The sequence below is a fragment of the Bos taurus genome, chromosome 5 (assembly GCF_002263795.3).
Source record: "Bos taurus isolate L1 Dominette 01449 registration number 42190680 breed Hereford chromosome 5, ARS-UCD2.0, whole genome shotgun sequence".
In the NCBI taxonomy this organism is placed as follows: Eukaryota; Metazoa; Chordata; class Mammalia; order Artiodactyla; family Bovidae; genus Bos; species Bos taurus.
In genome coordinates, this window is record NC_037332.1 from 6,280,807 (window position 1) to 6,301,138 (window position 20,332).

General features: G+C 46.1%; 1 protein-coding gene across 1 annotated transcript; it reads right to left on the reverse strand.

Annotated features, from left to right (window-relative positions):
* Positions 1-201: 201 nt before the first annotated feature.
* On the reverse strand, positions 202-19,881 carry CSRP2 (cysteine and glycine rich protein 2). Its single transcript, NM_001038183.1, is given in 6 exon segments — positions 202-510; positions 1,124-1,217; positions 1,864-1,993; positions 5,635-5,803; positions 8,462-8,574; positions 19,814-19,881. Coding segments are annotated over 5 exon segments (582 nt in total). The 5' UTR covers position 8,574; positions 19,814-19,881; the 3' UTR covers positions 202-433.
* Between the last annotated feature and the right edge of the window lie 451 nt (positions 19,882-20,332).

Genomic DNA, 20,332 nt, shown 5'->3' on the forward strand with positions numbered 1-20,332 from the left:
GGCACACTTGCCGCTTGGAGAGCCATCCTTTCCAACAGCTGTAACGCAGAGATTAACCTGGTGAGTCAGCCACGTAATGGGGTAGGTAGATGCTTGTTAACCAATAAAAATGCAGGTGGGGACCCACTGGTTAGTTTTACACTAGCCAGCATCACAGCAGTCCTCCAAAAGGTTAACTGAAAGACACTGAATACCCAAATCAAGCTGGAGTTTTATTTAAAATGTAAAAGAAATAGTTCTTGAAATACTGATGAATAAAAGCAAAAAGATACAGTGCTGTCTTCCTACTAGTCAGCCAGCCTATCCAAGTACAGGGCAACATACAGTACTTCAGTACTGCAGAATTTCACAGTAGTTTAGTATTAGATTATCTGTGCCTAGATTGTGTAGAGATTCTCAGTGTGTGATCTTTCTTGGTTCTGGGTTTGCACCTCTACTGAGCATGAACAAGGGCCCCTGCTCCTTGGCCGTAGCCAAATCCCTTGGGCCCAAAGTTCTTCGCGTAGCATCCTACAAAAAGAAAAGGGAAGAATTAGTGCAAGTCCATTAAGCTTTGCTGCTGCTGCTAAGTCGCTTCAGTCGTGTCCAACTGTGCGACTCAGGCAAGAACACTGGAGTGGAGAATCCGAGGGACAAGGGAGCCTGGTGGGCTGTTGTCTCTGCTTTGCTAGCACTGCTTAAGACCCATGTATCAACAAACCTCTGTAAATTATAAAAACCTGCTGGCTCTGCCTTACAGTAACTATCTTAAAGCTGCAAATTTAAGTCTGAGTGTTCTAGTTCGCTAGGATTCAGCTCATAGTCGCAACTGAGTTGCAAGTTGGGACCAGACTAGTTATATATTTGTCTATTACCTTCATATATTCATATGTTTTGCTTAAAACATTTAAGTTGAAAGAAGACTGCTGTTTATGTAGAGGCGTTTTTAATGGCCGTGTCCTCAAGAATGTTCTGTGGTTTTCTGTTCTCTGTAAGCATCCCTAGATCTTTTCAAATTCCCAGTGGCACTATGCCCACCTTTTCCCCACTTTTAAAGTATTTCCCCCCTGCTGGTGACATTTCCTTCACTAATAGCCAGTACAGGATATTCATATGGACAGCAGTAACTGAAGTTAAATTATACCTTTACAATAGATTTCACCTTCTTTCTCAGTCAGAGTTGTTGACTCAAGACTCTTCCCGCACTTAGCACATCGGAAACAGTTTTTGTGCCAGGGCTGGAAGAGAAGAATGAGTAAGTTTAGGTGCTGGAAGATCAACCCCACATGGGCTCCTGACTGCTGTGGGTGAGCCCCAGCCAGGCTAAGACCAGACTCTCCACATGCTCGGCTGCCTGCAGAGGTGCTCAGTTCAAACTTCATCCACAGAAGACACGGAGCGGGAGCTGTGCCACAGAAGGGCCATTTCCCTAAGAGCTGTCCGAAGGCTGGCTGCAGGCACAGTGGGCTCCCTGTAAAGACCACCTCCTCCGTGGTTGAGAACACAGCAGCTTAGAGAGGAGATGTGCTCGAGCAACTCTTCCAAACTGCATTAGCATCAGGTGCCCTGATGCTTCCTTTCTTGTTTTTTCCCTTTCACCACACTGAAAAACCTGTGCAGTCCAGGTGTGTTAAAAGTCTTGTTTTATTCGTTAACACCTTCATAAGTGCCCCCCCATAAAAACAAGTTTCTGTTAAACATGGATGTGATCTGTCAAACAAGGGGATCACTTCAAAAAATTAATGATTCAGATGGAAATTTGATTAAGAAAAAGTTTAGTTCAAGGCATTTATTTATAAGGCAGAGTGCCTGAGTGGGCCTTGAAGGGACCTGGGGGAGAGAGGGAGCAGAGAGCGGGCTTACTGACTCTAGACAGCACCTCACCTTTCCAGCTCCAATGATCTTCTCGGCAGCGTATACGGAATCCCCACATCTGGAACACTTCTCAGCACCTCCATATTTCTGAGCAAATTTAGAAGTGTTTGGATTTGTTGTCGGCCTGTGAGGTTGAACACTTGTGGAAGGGGGAAGAAAGGAACTAGGTAAGATTTCCCAAAAGGCTCTCAGAAGCCACAAGGCAGACACAACAGAACTCGAATGTAACTGCTCTACTGTCCTTGGCTGGAGGCCTCCACAGGCCAGGACAGGGCAAGAAGGAAATCCCAGGGGCTAGCCGTCTATTTATAGGCTCATTATCGTTACCAAAAGTCAGACAAGGCTCCAGACGTAAGTATCTGTCCCTCTGAGTCTAAACTCATCAGAATTCATGGAATCCTCAGCACTAAACACTTAAGCTACCTACCATAGCATGTATGTGCACCCCACATTCATATTATTATTATTGTTCATATGACATTGGAATTAACAACTAGCTTCTTCACAAAAAATAGAAAAAAATCAGTGGTAGTTTAAGCAGTCAAGTTTCTGCATATAGGCAGAATTATGAAAATTAAGTATGTTTTATGGATTATTTAATTCCCCAATATATTGGGGGAAAGTATAAATAGCAGATAAGACAATAGTTAGCATTCAGCAAAGGGTAGCTAAGTGTCAGTTTTTCCACGTAGGAAAACAATCTTGTCCTAGTTATATTTTATTAACTTATGTTTATATTTTAAATGAAATGTTTATTGAGAAATACCGCCTTTTCATAAGACAGTTTATTCAAACTTCACATGTATTGTTAATATCTTCATCTCCAAGTTTCCTACATTTCCACCCACCTAAATTGTTTCATCGGAGAAGGCAATGGCACCCCACTCCAGTACTCTTGCCTGGAAAATCCCATGGACAGAGGAGCCTGGTGGGCTGCACTCCATGGGGTCGCTAAGAGTCGGACACGACTGAGCAACTTCACTTTCACTTTTCACTTTCATGCATTGGAGAAGGAAATGGCAACCCACTCCAGTGTTCTTGCCTGGAGAATCCCAGGGATGGGGGAGCCTGGTGGGCTGCTGTCTATGGGGTCGCACAGAGTTGGACACGACTGAAGCGACTTAGCAGCAGCAGCAGCAAATTGTTTCATGCACAGAATTTCTTGAATCATGTTTGATGTGGCCACTGGAAATTTTATTCTAAGCAACAAATACCAATTCACAGTACTAATTCACAGGATTGAACTGTCTGTAAATGGGCATATTTTTAAAACTCCACCACCCACTGTATGTATATATATATATATAGTCAGCCCTCTTTATCCACAAGTTGTGCATCCACAGACTGATGCAGCCTCAGACTGAAAATATTCAAGAAAAAAAATTCCAGGAAGTTCCAAAAAGTAAAACCTGAATTTACCACATAGCAGCAACTATTTACATAGCACTTACATTGTAATAGGTCTTGGGAGTCATCCAGAGGTGACTTAAAGGTACCTGGGAGGATGTGTGGGCGACATGCAAATACTACACCTTTTTGTGTAAAATCTGAGCGTTCTCGGGTCTTGGGATCTGTAAGGGTGCTGGAACCAACCCCCTGCAGATACCAAAGGACACCCCCACCTACTTTGTGATCTTTAAAAGCTATTCACTGTATCCAACACTTGTAGTTACGTGTTCTCCAAGAAAAATTTCCAGATCTGCCAGTCCTACTGAGAAGAACTTGACGTGGATTATCTTCCACCTTCCTTCCAACAACCTCGGAAGGGAAAGTCGCTTAGTCATGTCTGACTCTTTGCAACCCCATGGACTGCGACCCACCTCTGTCCATGGGATTCTCCAGGCAAGAATACTGGACTGGGTTGCCATGCCCTTCTCCAGGGGATCTTCCTGACTCAGGGATCAAACCTGGGTCTCCCACATTGCATGCAGTTTTGGCTTCTTCTTTTACCATCTGAGTCACCAGGGAACTAACAACCTCAGGTATGGTTAATTGTTACCTTGAATGTCAGATGAGGAAACATGGGCTTATGTGTTGAATAACCTGCTGAAGGGCTAGAGTATTAGTAAATTGGTGAGCCTGAACTAAAAAAATCCAGGTCTGCCCAATGAAGATGTCCCTGCCCCAAGTGCTGCCTCGTCAAGAAATTCTCCCGGAGCTGTGTGTGCCCCACACCTGTTGCGCTGACCACATGGGGGCCTTCCAGACCACAGGTGCTCCCAGAGTGCAGTCACTGAGAGAGGCTTCCAGAAAAGGAAAGCCTACACCTAGTCCTGCTGGATGCATGGCACAGGGCCAGGCTAACACAGGGAAGAGGGGAGGGCACAGATCACACAGGCCAGCTTGGAACATTGGCCAGTTACTGGAGGACGTGGGAAGAGCAGACACAGAGGAGGGAGGGGCCACTGGTCCTTGTGGCTTTACCACTATGGCCACAGTCACTGACTCACTCTGGGGTCATGGATGAGCTCTGTTTAGGGGGAAGCTGGACAGATCTGTGCTTGAAATAAAATCTTGGGGAACAAGAATGGATTTTAACAAGTTGGAAAAGAGCAGAACAAGAACAGTGAACATTAACGAAGTCAGAGGTAAGCTGGCCTTCCTGCAAGTGACGGCATGCAGCAGTGAATGAGTCAGTCCTGGTACAGCTGACGCCCAGCAAGGCACCATGGCTCAGAGAGCAGAAGAAACGAGAGAGAGGTGGGCTTCGATGCAGAAAGGAGCACAGGTTTGGGGCCAAGAGGACAAATGTTCAAATCCTGGCTCTGCTACTTATCTGTGTGAACTGAGCCTTAGTGCCCTGTCTATAAAACAGGGACAAAGTATCTAAACTCAGAGTTACTATGAAGATTATACAGAATGAACATACATGTTCAGCAGACATTATTTCAGGCATACCATAATGCCTTGTGCTTAAGAGTATAAGCTTTGGAGTTACACTGTTCCAGGCTCTACAGTTAACTAGCAGTGTGACTGTAGGCAAATCACTTAATTCTGTCTTACTTTGTTCCTAAGATGGGAAGCCCTACTTTATAGGACTGTGAGAAGTATATGAGTTACCATATATTATTGCATCGTGTCCAGTCTAGAGTAAGGGCACAATTAATGGCCTTGTCCAAGGGAAAGGCCATCTTACAGGATTATTACACCACTTTTGGCTTCTTCAGTATAAAAGTGGATGTGAAAAATACGAAGTTCAAATGAGGGAATTATTGGGTCAACAATAGGAATAAGTTTTATGTGAAGAAATTAGTCTCAACATGTATCACTAAAATTTAGCAGATTTATTAGCACTTGGCTTACTTGGGTACTGACACCTTTAATAGCAACTCATCTCATAGAATCAAACACGGGAAATAATTTCCAGTTTTAAGTAAGCTAAAGAAAAGTCACTTCTTGGTGAGGAAGCATTCTGGCATGGAGGGAGTGACTGAGGAATCGTCGCCGACTGCGTAACTGCACAGGAGAAACGCATCTTCTGATTCCGACACTACATCTGACATCTTTGAAGCGCTGTGAAAGTAGCACTTTTGAGAATATCATGACTCCTTGATACAGCTCAGAATGCTATAAACCGGGACTGCACATCACTAGAATAATTAATAAGAGCTTTGCCAGGTCCAAAACTGTCCATTATTTCAAGCTTAAAGAACAGCAGTAAATCTGAGTCATTGTCTTTGATTATTTCAAGCTAAAAACCTGGAAACACCCAGGTTCCGCTGCTCATCAAGCCACATGAATGGCCACTCCTCCTCCCTGCCGGTCAGAGGCCTGACTCACCTCTCGGGCTTGATGCCCAACCTCTCGCCCCGGTCCATGTTGAGGGTGCCTGCGCCCTGGCCGTACCCGTAGCCTTTTGGCCCGTACTTCTTTCCGTAGCAGGATTTGCAGTAGATTTCTTCATCATGAATTGCCACTGTTGTACTATCTAAATTCTTCCTGCAAACCACTGAGGGGGAAAAAGTTAGACTTAAAAAATGTGCCCCAAATGCCTTTTTCCTTAGAACAATGATAGGGCTGACACAAAACTTAGAAAAGGGAAAGGCACAGGCTCTCATTCCTGCTTTATTCTCCGACGGCGTCTGGACTGCTCAGTTATCTGTGAGAACGATCTGCCTTCCTCCACCTATATGATGGTTTGCATTAGAAATACATTAGAATGTTAACATCCTGAAGCCTCAAACTTTGTGGTAGGATCTGCCTCCCAGGCAGGAGGGAGAGAGGTTTCAGAGGTGACTGTGATTCGTGCACAAAAGCACCAGAGCTAGCGCTTTGTGCCTAGGCCTTTGCTCCTAGCCCTCAACACTCAGTCTTTTCATCCCCTTCATCCAAGTATTGTTAAAGAACAAAAGGGCAGGAGTGCCTTGACAGGGGGGAGGGGCTGCCTCTGCAGCTTCTCCTCCCCGAAAAGCACCTCCTGGGATGAAAACAGTTTTAAATCCAGAATTCTAGTTTTCATCACTAGTCTGGAAGGGAAAAAACAGTCTTCTCGCATCTCACCACCAGCTTCTCCAGCAGTGATAAGTAACGTCTGAAAATCGTCAAGTGGTTTCAAGTCTCCCTTCAGTCCCAGAGGGGAACACATTCTTTCTTGATGGATTTCTTAACCACAAGACATTTCCACGTATCCCACTTCATAAAACTGCCAAATGTCATCAAGTTTTATCCAGACATTATTTCACTTTCTAAAACTGCAATTAAGCTGGAGAAAAAAAACAAACTGTGAGAAAGCTCACTGGTAGCACAGCTGGGCAGCAGGAAAGCCCGCCCTAGTGCGATAGAGGAGGGGGTCCCCCCCTTTAAAGAAGAGATGGAAAGAGGAGAGACAGAGGGGCAGGGAGACGTGGCCAGCTGGCTGCTTCAGGGCAGAGCTGGATGGTGAAGTTTCTGTTCTCTTAGACTGAAGTCTTCTCTGGTAGAACAGAATGCTATCATCACCTTTGAACCTTGATGCTGAGGCTCAAGTACTGACATACATATGTCTGCCTAAAGACAGAGTGAACCTAAAATTGTACACTGCTAAAGAACAAACACCCTTCACAGAATACACAGAAAAAAACTTTAAACACGTATGTATGAACCAGAACAAGTTTAAGTATATGAAATTTTTACTGGAGAACCAGCCCCTCCCCCTAAGGCCTCATCTGCATTCTATGCAGTAAAATTCTAGGTCTATAAACTACTCTAAATTATTTCCTTAAAAGGCTTTAGTCAGCAGAGGCAAATATTAGGAAAGAGTAATAAAAATGACCAGTGATGACCTTGACATTTAATAAACACTGGCTTGATTATGGTGCAGACATCATGGCTTAACCTAGAGGAAACTAAGAACAATTTTTCAAGTATTTGCATTTCCTCTTTGTTCTTACACTCTCTTGGTACGAAGCTATGGAAAAATTAGATTCCTTTAAAAGAAAATTAACTTCTAAGAGACGAAATGGTTAAACCAAATCTGAGGAATGCGAGCTGCTATGGAGGCGCACAGAGCACACACTCATATGCTGTTTGTATTCTGTGTAGCTGCAACTCTCTCGTCTGTCTCTGACTGCCTGCAAAGCAGTTGCTGTATAAAAAGGTCCAGATGCCTTCAGTGTTGGTGCCTAGAAGGAAAAGGATGACTAAAATTTGTGAGGGAAGTTCTTTCTGATTATTCCTTATTCCTTAGTGTAACTAATTTTTTTTAAAAAACATACAGAACTCCTAACAGTAGTTTTCACTGCACGGTACTCTAGAGATGGCAGACAAGCTGCACGGATGGGAGGGTTCCTCATGTGACAAATCCTTCATTAAAGAAAATTTGTCATTTGAGTCAAGCTGATTAACGTTGAGTTTTCTGAAGCAGCTACTCTCCCGTTTTAAGACTGAAGACTTGGTGGTCCTCAGAAGGAGTCTGCAGCGTGGCGGGTGGGGGGCTTCTCTCCTATCCTCTTTCTCTCCTTATCAGGTACTGCTCCTCCATGGAGCAGCTGGGCATGTGCTGTTTCATGGGCTACTTCCTGTCTTCATCAGACACTCTGCTCATTCTCCATCCAGAAACAACAGGAATTCCCCACAGATTCTATGGTATTCTCATTTCCTTAGTTCCTTTCCCTCAAATTTAGGACATCATTAACAAGAGAGAACTGTATATATTCACTATCAGAGAAGTCAGGATCTGAGCTTCTAGACATGTGAATTTCAACGACTGACATGCTGAGAAACCCGCCAGTAGGTTTCAAAGAGGAGGAGGTCGGCCAGGACGAGAAAGCCGGAGCGGACAGGGAGTGAGCCGTTCATCCGGGGATTGGAGCCAAGCCCCGGGATGCGCCAGGGACTGTGCTGGACGCCAAACCACAGACACCCGCGCGCTCTGGGTGTGGCAGGGGAGACAGACGTGATAACTGATAACGTGCATGGGAGCCGAGTGGAGGGGAAGTGCTGTGGGGACGCAGGCTGAGTGTCTGGCTCGCTGTCCTTGCTGGGAGGCTGGGCGCATGCACTGTCCAGGAGGACAGACAGGCAGAAACCACTGGGACTGCTGGTGTCAGCTTTGTTAACAGAAGCAGCCTCTTCCTGAAGTAGGTGAATGGAAGCTCCCACACGCGAGTCCGAGCTCAGGGAGACTCACTGCACAGGAAGCAGCAGCGGTGGAAGCTCCGGCCGTCACACTGCACCTCCTCGGCGTGGTACACGGTCCTCCCACAGGCCCCGCACTTGTTGCCACCTCCCCAGACAGGCATCCTGCGGAAGAGAGCATCGTTAGGACGGGCCCCTACCCGACGAGACGCCGCACAGGTTCCCCGGAGGGCTGTTTAGACCCGGGGGACAGCGTTCATTTCTCTATAACCTGCCCCGACCACACCTTTCAAAGACGGGCGGGTCCTCCACATAACCTCATCTTGCCTCCCAAATTATAGCTCTTTCACTAGGAAACGGGGTTGTCACAAACAGGTTTTTTTCCTGCTACAGGACAAAGGACAATACATCAGTGCAGGTCGCCAGGCACAAAACAAACCGCCACCCGCATCCACAGGCTTTAAGAAAGCAGTGTAGGGAGCGGAAAGGCAAACACCCCACCAGCGCAGCCAGCTGTAATGAACTGTTTGAAAACTCAGCTGAAGGGCAGAGCTTTTTGTTACATGTTTACTTCATTGTAACACTGCCAAACTCTTAACCATTTAACATACACAAACTATGACACACTTTCTAGGGAGGAAGCAAGTGCTGAATTTGTGTATCTTCTGTAAAGTTACGGGAGTTCACAGCATAAACAGTTGTTTATCTGACTAGCACAACTGCGTGGGTGGAGCCCGGCTGTAACCACAACAGATCTCCATCCAGATGGCGACCATATAAGCTTCTGTGCCTCACTAATCCAGTGTCCTCCGGTCCAGCCAACAGCTGGCTATCCCTTTCTGATGGGTCTGTCCGTCCATACAAAATATGTTGCCAGTCCCCTTCCTGGTGAAGTGAATTCTCGTTGAGTGTGTCAGAAAAACCTCCTAAGTAGTGTGGCCTGATGGTGCTTCCCAGGCGACTCAGTGGTAAAGAATCCACCTGCCAAAGCAAGAGACTCCGGAGACCTGGGTTCGATCCCTGGGTCAGGAAGATCCCCCGGGGGAGGAAATGGTAACCCACTCCAGTATTCTTGCCTGGGCAGTCCCATGGACAGAGGAGCATGGCAGCGTCGCACAGAGTGAGACACGACTGAGCAACTGAGCACACACGCAGTGTGACTTGTGGCAGAGCAGCTGGAAGCTGAAATCCTTGGCTGTCCCGCTATGATGTAGGGCGGCGTGTTCTCGTCTCTCTCAATGACTTGGTCTGCTTGGACCCAGTTTAAAATGCCTAGTTCTGAATGGCCAACCTGCTCGACTGCCTTTGCCAGTTACAGTTGTCCTGTAAAGACAGCATGTTATGTCAGCCCTGCAGTACCTACAACACAGTATCTAAAAACACAGTACCAGGATCCCTTTGGCTTCCACCGTCATTTCCAGACTTCCCTTCAGTCAGTGGCGTTTGCAGCCCTTGTCTGTTGCGTCCCCTTGGATGAGCGGCTGGCCTCGGTACGAAGTGTTCACAGCTGGCTAAGAAAGCTGGGACATCCTGACTAACTCAAATCTGGCCAGAAAAAGAAGGGACAGGGACAGCTTCTTAAGCAAAACACTGAAGAACCTTCAGTCTTAAGATTAAAAAGGAGGATGGAGAAAATTCCCATCCCACTTACCATCCTACACCATTTAGACCATCCAGAACGCAAGGCTTCCTGAACACTGAGGTGAGGTCTTTCCACAAGAAAGCCTGACAGAATTAATCACCGTGTTGGGCACCCTGCTGGTACCCAGCCTTCTCTGACCCCTCTTCTGGGAATACTTTCCTCAGATTCTCTCCAGGGAAGCAGCCATCTCTTTCTTGGCACATGTGGTTTAAGAGACTTACTAAATGCAGTTTCCTGGAGACAGTCCACGGTGCTTGCTACCAATTCAAGACAACATGCAGGTAAGCATTTAGAAACCTTTCCGCAGTTTTATGCCACAACAATCAAGAGCACGGCCAGTGGACTCATCTTGTTGGACAGAGGACAGACAGTCAGTCTCTATTTGGAAATTAAAGAGAATGGTCCTTTATCACAGACGGTTTGAGAAGCCCTGGGTTAGAGGGGTTTGACTCTACCCTCCACTCCAGGGTTGGACATGCGACTCGTCATACCGGTCAGATCACTGCATCCCCTGTGATGACTGGTTTAGGACCAGGCACAGGACCCCAGGCCAGTTCAATGGAAGTGAAACCTGGTCTTTGGTTTACAACTAACTGGGCGAATGCAGGAGGGGCGTTGCTAGCAGCTGTCTGCAAGAAAACTTAAGAATGAAGCCAGCATAGAGGAAAACAGAGAAACTAGATGCTTTTCAGCTTCACCTTGTTGTATCCCGTGCTCTTCAGTTATATGAGCCAATAAATTCCCTTTGGGAGATAGAGCCCCTGGTCTCAGAAATAAACAGCAGCAGCAACACACAAAGAGACACACCAAGGCCTGACTGATGGGACCAGTTATCACTGTCTGTTGGCCTCAACTTGCAGAAAGCCTATTTCCCTTGTTCAGACAGGAAGAGATTAATTCCTGGGGTCCACACATGTTACCAGGCTCCTGTGAAGGCATCGTATAGGATCGATACCCAGCACCAATGGGATATATCTGCATGCTGTCCTTTGCTGCTAAGTCGCTTCAGTCGTGTCCGACTCTGTGCGACCCCATAGACGGCAGCCCACCAGGCTCCCCCGTCCCTGGGATTCTCCAGGCAAGAACACTGGAGTGGGTTGCCATTTCCTTCTCCAATGCATGAAACTGAAAAGTGAAGTTGCTCAGTCGTGTCCCGTGTCCAACTCTTTGCGACCCCATGGACTGCAGCCTACCAGGCTCCTCTGTCCATGGGAGTTTCCGGGCAAGAGTACTGGAGTGGGGTGCCATTTCCTTCTGTCCTTTAGTAGTTGCATAAATTCTCATTCCCGTCCCTGCAGACAGATGCTCCGTTGTTTAAATCCACAGTGAAACCTGAGCCCGACTGCAGAACTTGACACAGAGCTTGGCTCCAACAGCCCTCCCTGGCTTGAGCTTGGAGCAGAGTTAATGTAATGACCTTGCCCCATGGCTCCAAAGTTACCTGTGTTCTGGAATGCTCACAGATACAACAGACATCTGCTGGAAGTAACCCCATGATTCTGAGGTATCCAAACACCAAAGCCAGACTTGTAGGTAATGATGCTGTAGTGACTTAAAATCGGATCCCAAACATCAACAGCCTAGCTGGCTTTTAAAATACATTATTGGCAAGGCCCTTCTCTGGTACCACCAATGTGTATCATATTTACTTTGGAGCAATCACCTGTCAGGAGCTAGACTTCTATCAAGACTAACACTGTCCTGGGTTTTCTTTGAACAGCATCTAAAAATACATCAAAACTAACTTGTCACTCTATGTTTCTCTCTGCTGTAGAGCAACTCGGGACTTTTAAAAAAGGAAGAATATCCTCCCTTTTCTTATGCAATTCAGGGTTATATAAATTCACTTCTTATAAGTCAAGTCTGATTCCTGCTGTACACACCATGCCAGTCAAAGGTAAGTAGTCATCTTTTGGGGAAATACCTATCCAATAGCTATTCAGCTTAGCATTTTAAGAACTTCTTCCTTTGGGGGTGGGGATCACAGTTCTGTCTTCCCCCCACATCATCTACCAGAGTATTTGGCATATGTTAAAATACATAATTTCTATTGTTTTAAAAGAATCTTTCCGTTTTCAATTTGTTTGTACACTTCCCGATTCGATCTTTTGAAGACAGCGGTAGCACTGCCCTACTTTTCTCCGTCACATTCTTGGATTCTCAGCACAATTTCCAAATCATTAACTTTTTAAAAATTGCACTCAGCTTAAAGGCTTTGCTCAGGGTTTCTGAATAATGCTCCCTGTGGGCCAGGCTAATAGGGCATCCTCAGAGAGAGCCAGCTGGATTTATGTTTATTGGTTAAGCTGGATAGTGGGTAGCTGGGTGTATCTTATGTTATTCTCTGTTTCGTATATCTGAAATATTTTGTAATGGAAGGAAAGAAGGAGGGCAAAGAAGGAAGGGAGAGATGAAGGAAAACATTGATTTAGACAGACCTGGGTTAATTTCACTATTATAATGGTTGTGCAATCTTTGGCTTTCTTATCTGCAAAAGAAGGGGGGAAGGTAACCCTCTACCTCACAGAGATATTGTGAAGATAAAACACAAATACATAAATTTTTTTCTTGGCAGATATCCAGTAACTGGCAGCTTGAGGATGGGGGAGCATCTCATACTGTCCACCCTGCCAGGAGTCTTCCTAGAGGAAACCCCCTGACCAGGACCCATAGGACACAGCTCAGAGCAACAGCCGTAAAGAAAAGTCACCTGATCAGTCACTCATAAACCTTCTGGGACGTTACAATGCACCACAAGTAAATGGCAGTTGGCACTCGTGGGGACTATGAAATTAAGTTTGAATTTACACCTTTGGGTGTACCCCTCTGCACATTTGCTAAATCTGGCAGAGGGAATGGGACCATCTTCCATTCCTGTCACTCTTGGCACTGCTATGCATATATTAAAACACACACAGACGCAAAGCTTCATTTTTCCTACAAGCTCCCGGCTGCACTGCTCCACAACAGCTGACATTAATCACAGCAGACTGGATTTGCACTGAGCAGTCTGCATGCCTTTCCCTGATCCTGTGCATTAATTTACAGAATGGTAAGAAAATCCCACGTTACACACACCTTGCAAAAGAGGCCACACTGGGGCTAATTCCGGTTTTTCATCTTGTTCTTTGGTTCTCATTACCAGAAAGAGTTCCAGCACTAGGATTTATCCACTGTGCTGGATGAAAAAAACTTGATCTTCATCCAAATACCTATGTGCAGTTTCTCTTTGCTGCTTCTCGCTAGTCTAAAGGCACCACACCCAGAACCCATAAGACTTAGCCCAAGAAGAAACTTACTGTCTAAATCTGAGTCACCTTGTGGTAAAGTTAGCTCATTCTCTAGATAGCCAGTGGCCAGAGGCATCATTCTCCCCACCTGTGCTGCGCTAACTGCCTTATTTTAGGATCTGAATGACGCAAACCCATGAATTTCAAGTCTCCATGTCACCACTTGCAATTTAAGTTAATTGCTCTGATGCCGAGTGAATTGTTCATAAACCTAGATTCTAAATGCTTCCAGAAGATCTGCCATTTTACGACTACATGCAGGTCTTTGTTATTATACTAGAATCTTTGTTATCATACTATAATAACTTCCCAAGAGGACAATCTACTATAAACCAGTTTCATTTTGAGCCACATCCAGACAGGGTCACTTGTTAAAGAATATGTAACTGTCCCCAAACACAGTGGTTTTTAAAGAGGCCAGAGTTTGAGAGCTGTAAATAATTGGAAATTAAGCTTCACGAGCATTCATGTATGAATGCCCATTCTAAAATTTTCTTCTTCGACCCAAACTACCTTCTTATTAGTCTACATCCCTTATCTGAGTGAGACTGCATCTGAGTGATGGGCTCCTTCTACCAAGGCCAGATCCTCAAGCTGGGCTTCAGGAGAGCTCAGCCTCAGGGTGAACTAAGAAAATGGATTTTGGAGTCAACAGTCTCACTTCCCTCATGTGCAAAAGGAGGACAGCAGTGCCTTTCATATAGAGTTGTTAAGAGAATCAGATGAGAAAATGTCCTTCTAGTCAGCATCTAATCACTGGTAGCCTTTACCATCGGTATTTAGTCATGTTCAGTCTTTGTTATCAATACTCATCTCCTACCCATCTCAGAGTCCATCCATTCCTTCATTACACCCCTAATCCCTCTAAAACATCAGGAAAACTGACTTCCCTCCCTCATCCAGTTAACTCCTGACTTCATTTCTGAATCTCGAGTAATTCTGGCAGCACAGGAGCAGCTGATAAAGACTAACGCTGCACTGTTTATGCAGCTCTCCTGCAGACCTATTAACTCAGCATCTTACAAGCTGTATCCTGGGTCGGGAGCAGAGGATAGAAGGGTAAAGGGAGAGTGCCAGTTTCTCAGGGAGTTCTACTTTGGTGGTAGAGGTATATAAACAAGTAACAGCAAAATAACATAACCCAAAGCCCAGACACACGCAGAAGGGGTTTGGGAAGTCTGCTGATAGAGGGATGCCAGGATAGTTTCATCTTGTTCACTGATACGGGTTCCTGCAACTATGTTGAAAAAAGATTCCAGAGATCAGTCAAGGTTCTGAATTCAAGATTATTATTTTATGTCGGCCATAGAAATTGCAGTGCACATGCTGCCTCTACGTCATTCCTGGAGGAAGAGAAAGTGTGGGACTCAGAATCAGACACTTGTAAGCCTGAAAGTCGGTGATCAGCTCTGCTATCTTAACCAAGTTCCTGATCCCCTGAGCCTTTATGTCTTCAGCTACAACTTGGAAATGGATGAGCAGTCTCTCGTAGGACGACTGTTAAGGATTTAACAAGATATTAATAACATTAGTAAAGTTCCTGGCAGAGAGCCTGTGCTCCATAAACGTGGGCCTCCTTTTCCTTCAGGAGCACCAGTGGGCCTGAAATATGGTTAGCAGATGTTCTGGGGTTAAGTGACTTGCTCAGATCAGTGACCTCCAAAGATGCAAATCTAGGTTCAACCACTCATGTCTGACTCCAGAACCACAAGCTGTCCCCCAAACTCTAGTGTCTGATTTAAGGATGGAGAACATTCAGATCACTGGAGCGTGAATTGTAACTTACACCCAGGGATGCCTTCCATTCTGCCCAGTGTCTTCATCCAGCCAACTGGCAGTTAAGTGTCCTCTCTGCTAATCTCACACCCAAATGGCTGCTCTCAGCCAAAAAGCACTCTACCACTCCTCAATGCTCTCCCAAGTCCATCCTCCTCCTGAGGGAAACCTCCCTTCTGTCTAAAAGCACTCCTGTGTTCACCTCACCCTCACCATTCATTACTGCTTCTATATCTTGTTGCCACTCATGTCTTCAACTCGGAGGACAGCAAAATCCTTGACACAGATTTGGAGACAAGCTGCCAAATCACCCATTAGAATACAACTACGCTCTCAGCTTGGTCACTCTGACCTCCGTCTGCCAGACCTCCATCTGTCCAGAATCTGTGCAAACGATAAGATATTTAATTACTCAGACAATTTAATGTTTGTGTGGTTTTTACATACAGTCAGACTGAGATTGATCTGCCAAGACTACTGTTTATTTGCCAAAAGATCTTAGGTTGGTTATCTGATCTGCTCATTTTCTCATTTTAAAAATGGAGATACTGCTTATTTACATCATAAGGCAGTTTTGAGATTGGACAATATTTGTAAAGCACTTAGAATAATGTCTGCCATGTGATAAGTAACAATAATTAGAAATAGTTATGTAAAGGTTGGGGCTTCCCAGGTGGTAAAGAACCCGCCTGCCAGAAGATGCAGGAAACACGGGTTCAGTCCCTGGGTGGGGAATATCCCCTGGAAAAGGGAATGGCTACCCACCCCAGTATTCTTGCCTGGAAAATTCCATGGACAGAGGCATCTAGTGGGCTACAGTCCATGGGGTCACAAAGAGTTGTGGATGCGACTAAGAAAAATCAATCAAATGTAAAGCTTACTATACTTATGTTAAGTAGTTTACTTATATTAACTTACTTAATCCTTGTAACAGCTGAGGATTATCATTATCATTATCCTCATTGTATGAGTGGGAAAGCTGAGGTATAGATTATTAAGTGGCTCATAACTGTGAAACCAAAAATTACCAATTCAAGTTAAAAATACCAATGAAATTTAAATAGACTGTATTGAGTTTACTTGACTGATGTTTCACTAAAAGTAAACCACGGCTAGCAACACAAAACAGTAGTGACTGACATGGCCTATTAGCACAAGTTCTTTTTTTTTTTTTTAGATTAATGTATTTTTATTAAAAAAATTTTTTATTGGAGTATACTTGGTTTACAATGTTGTATTACTTTCTGCTGTAGAACAAAGTGAATTAGTCATAGATGTATACAGACAGATGTATCTCCTCCCCCCCCCCACCCCCCACCTCTCTAGGTCATCACAGAGCACCCAGCTGAGCTCCCTGTGCTATAGCGCAGCTTCCCACTAGTTGTTTGATACGTGGTAGCGTATATATGTCAATGCTACACTCTCAACAAGTTCTTTTAAATTGGGTGTTTTCTGTCCTGCTGTGGGAGGGGTGAGGATTTGATTCTGTTTTTCTCTTCTGGAAAAGACGCCACAATGAAACCTTACTGGGAAGACATCCGGCTGAAATGTATTCAATGGTATGTGTCATCTTCTTGTTAGTCGAGGACAATTAGTAGCAGTGTTGGCACAATGAGATGAGTAACAAAGGAACCTGATGTCCTTTGCGAATGGTTTACAATACACAGCTTTTGGTTCTTCCTCTAAGACTTACATTAAAATGTTCAACAATCAGAACTTGTGCCTGGCTCCTCCACAATCCATTTTGAGAAAACTCCCCTAAGTCAAGGTTCTTAACCCGAGGTCCACAGAGTCCCTGAAATTCTGAGGATTGGTGAACTTAGTACCATGTACTTTATGTACTTAAAAAGTTTAAGAAGGGGTCCAGAGACTTCACTAGACTGCCAAACTGTTCCAAGACACAAAGAAGTTAGGTAGTACCATCCTGAGTAATCGAGAACCCAGGTGCAGGGAACCCCATCCAAGAGAACACAAGGGATGCCAGGCAATACCAGCCCAGGAAATGACACAGTTGAGGAAACCTGCAAAAGGGAAGAAAGCTGGCCTCCAAGCAAGGCCTAGGCAATACTGTCCAAGTCAGCACTCTCCCAGAGGAGGCTTTCGCTGATAGCCATTTACCCCTGTGTTCAACAAAGTACAGAATGGTACAAGGAACGGCATGCCTTCTGAGAACCCCTGCAAGGTAAGTGCTACAACACCCATTTTATAAGATGAAGTAACAGACCCAAGAGTAAACTAACTTGCCTAAGGTCATCAAAGCAGTGGGTGCTGAAGCTGGGATGTGCATTTGGGCCCAACTGGTCAGTCCTGTCCTTCTCACCATGCTATGCCTCCTCTCCTGCAGTGGGCGTGCTCATCCTGCTCATCTGATTTCCCTGATTTTTGACAGAGAAGAAAAATTGGAGGCCCAGATCCCCACATTCAGTGGCACTGAGGTTTCTCAAGCTCTTCCTTTATTACTGCCAACTTTTACTCTATGCCATCATTCTTGCTGTTTTAATGTAAAATAGAGTTTCCTCAAGATCCAAGTGAGTTGGCGGTTTCATCAGGACAGACTTCCAAAGAGTATGGCTTTCAGCTCAGGATTTGGCACATACCAGTATTAATCAGTATTTGTGAATACATTTAGAGGAATCCATTAAAAAATTCAAGATAGAAACTGTAGCTCCAAGCTGCTAATACTTACGTGGCTTGAGTCCAATTAAATCTTTGTTCTCTATAATTGCAATCTTACTCAAACTTTCATTCATTCATTCAGCTAACCAGTACTGGTTCTGGTCCAACAGTGTTTAAGATACCCAAGCAAAGTTCTGTGAATTTCAAAGACTCGTGAGATGCAGACCCTGTCTCTACCTAACTTCACTCTGAAAGAGAAAAGGAAACTAGAATTCAGAGTAGAAAGAACCTTGAGAAATACTGGTAAAGTATCAGAGGAAATCAGTTTTAGAGGGCAATGACCAATGAGATAGTGGGGGGAGACCACAGAGGACTTATTAAAATTTGTTCTAGTTTGGTATGCAGTTTTTAAAGTATGTCTTAAATACATACAGTTTTAAAGTATGTCAGTCTGTAACCTTCTGAGACAGTCTGTGGAGTGTGTTTCTCTCTAAATACTCCACTTCTTACCTAATACTTTCTCAGTGAATTCTGAGATGAGGCATCAAGAACCTGAGTTTCATTAAGTCCTGAGACTAGTAACTAAGGCCCTCCCACCCTGGTGGAGATGAAATAATGATGTTGACCGCCCTCCCTCCGCCCCCCCTCCCCGCCCCTCGCCCCTAGCCCCTCGCCCCCAACTTCAATAGACTAAGGCTTGGACTCTGTTGACCTATGTCCCAATTCTATGCTGAATTCTCCTTTGCTCAAGCCCCCTCATGAATATGCATGTGCCCTTAGCTTAAAACTTCCCCAGTTTTGCTTGTTGGGGAGACACTGCTTTAGGAAAGTATTCTCCTTCCTTGCTACAAGTAACAATAAACCTTCTCTCTCTCTCTCTCTCTCTCTCTCTCTCTCTCTCTCTCACACACACACACACACACATACACATAGAGTATGTGAAATTTACCCTTTTAGAATCTATTGCCCAGCTCTTTCCTGAAAATCTGAGTCAAATTATAACCAACTCTGTGGCTGTCCTATTTGAATTCTTGGCATTTTTATAAGTAGAGCTTTAAAACAGGTTAATTAGAAAAGTTAAGAATTATAGAGGCCATTTTTACTGCTCGAGTTAAAAAATTACCCAAAATAAAAAGTATTTATAAAATGAAAATGAAAAACAAGTCTGGTCTCTGGACCGCGAATAAAGCAGCTTAAACATTTTGAGTAACCATTTAAACAGATACCGTTCTACAAAAGTCCAGGCTGGGAGGTGGGGGTGGGGCAGACGTGGGTGTCTCCTGACTCAGAAAAGCCCCCTCCCCCCTCCCCCCTGGGGGCTGCCTACGTGGAGTTCTGGAACCGCGGTTGTGATTTTCAGAACCTGTTGCAGAATTTACAAGCATTCTTGCTTTCCCGGTTTGTACCTGAATTGTAGAAAGTTCCGAAAAAAGCTGGGACAGATCGATATGACGTTTCACTCCCGTTCCTTCAACATTTAAGGTTCGGAGCTCGGTGGGCAGAGGCCACCGAACAACAGGGCTACCAGGAGCTCTGTACCGCAACAGAGGAAGCATTCTGGGTTCAACCGGCTATGGGAGCCCCCTGCTCACCCCCAGGGCTCCGAACCAACCCCTGGGAAGGTCGTCCTCAGCGCACAGCACACTCGGGGCACAGGAGACCCCAGGACTCGGATTCCGCCCTCCTCTTCGCGGAGAGAGAATGCGCCACTGGAGGAGCGGGCCCAAGACTACTAAACGGCGGATTAGCAGCCACGCGAAACTCTCGACCCTACCTCTCTCTCCCGGAAAAACCGGTATGGAGATAACGCACCATTATTTCTCTGCCCAGGGGACCCGGGATCCGAGAGCAGGTCTCGGGCGGCCGCGGGGACCAGGGCAGGTGTGTGGAGGGGTATGGCGGGGATCGGGGCGCAGGAGTGAGGAGGATGAAGGGGGTACCAAATGGGGATCGCGATGGTAACATCAGAGGAGATGGGAGGGGGCGCCCGCAGGGCGGCCTGAGGGTCCCGGGGGGCTAAGGGGGACCTCCATCCCCAGGATCGGCGAAACACCCCCATCGCCTTACTCCGGTTACTCACTCAAATCGGAAGGAGGACCACGCTGAGCGTTCGAGAACAGGTCGCAGAAACCGCGGCGGGAGTCTGGCAACCCGGCGGAGAGCGCGGGTACCTTTTAAAGCCCCCGTGGGCGTGGCCTCTGTGCACCCCGCCCCCACCCCACAGCGCCCTGACGCACCGCGCCGGTACCTCTTAAAGCCCAAAGGGTGTGGCCTGTGTGCACCACCCCCGCCTCGCGGCGCCCCGCCCCGCCCCCCCGGGCGGCCTCCCGGGCACGCTGCTAGGACTGGGGGCGTCTGGCGGGAGGGCTGCGCGTGGCGGGTCCCCGGGGTGAGGCCGGAGAGACAAAGGCAGAATCCCGCCTTTTCCTGCTGCATCCCGCGCGCCCGGTGTCCCCCACCGCACTGGGACCGTTCCCGCCGGTTTCCTCTTCACCCTAGCCCCTGAAGCCCGCGGTTTCCAGAGGCGCTCAGGAGTTGGGAAAGGAGACCGCCTCACCCTGACGCGAGGCCGGACGCCGGGACGGTCCCGTCGGGAAAC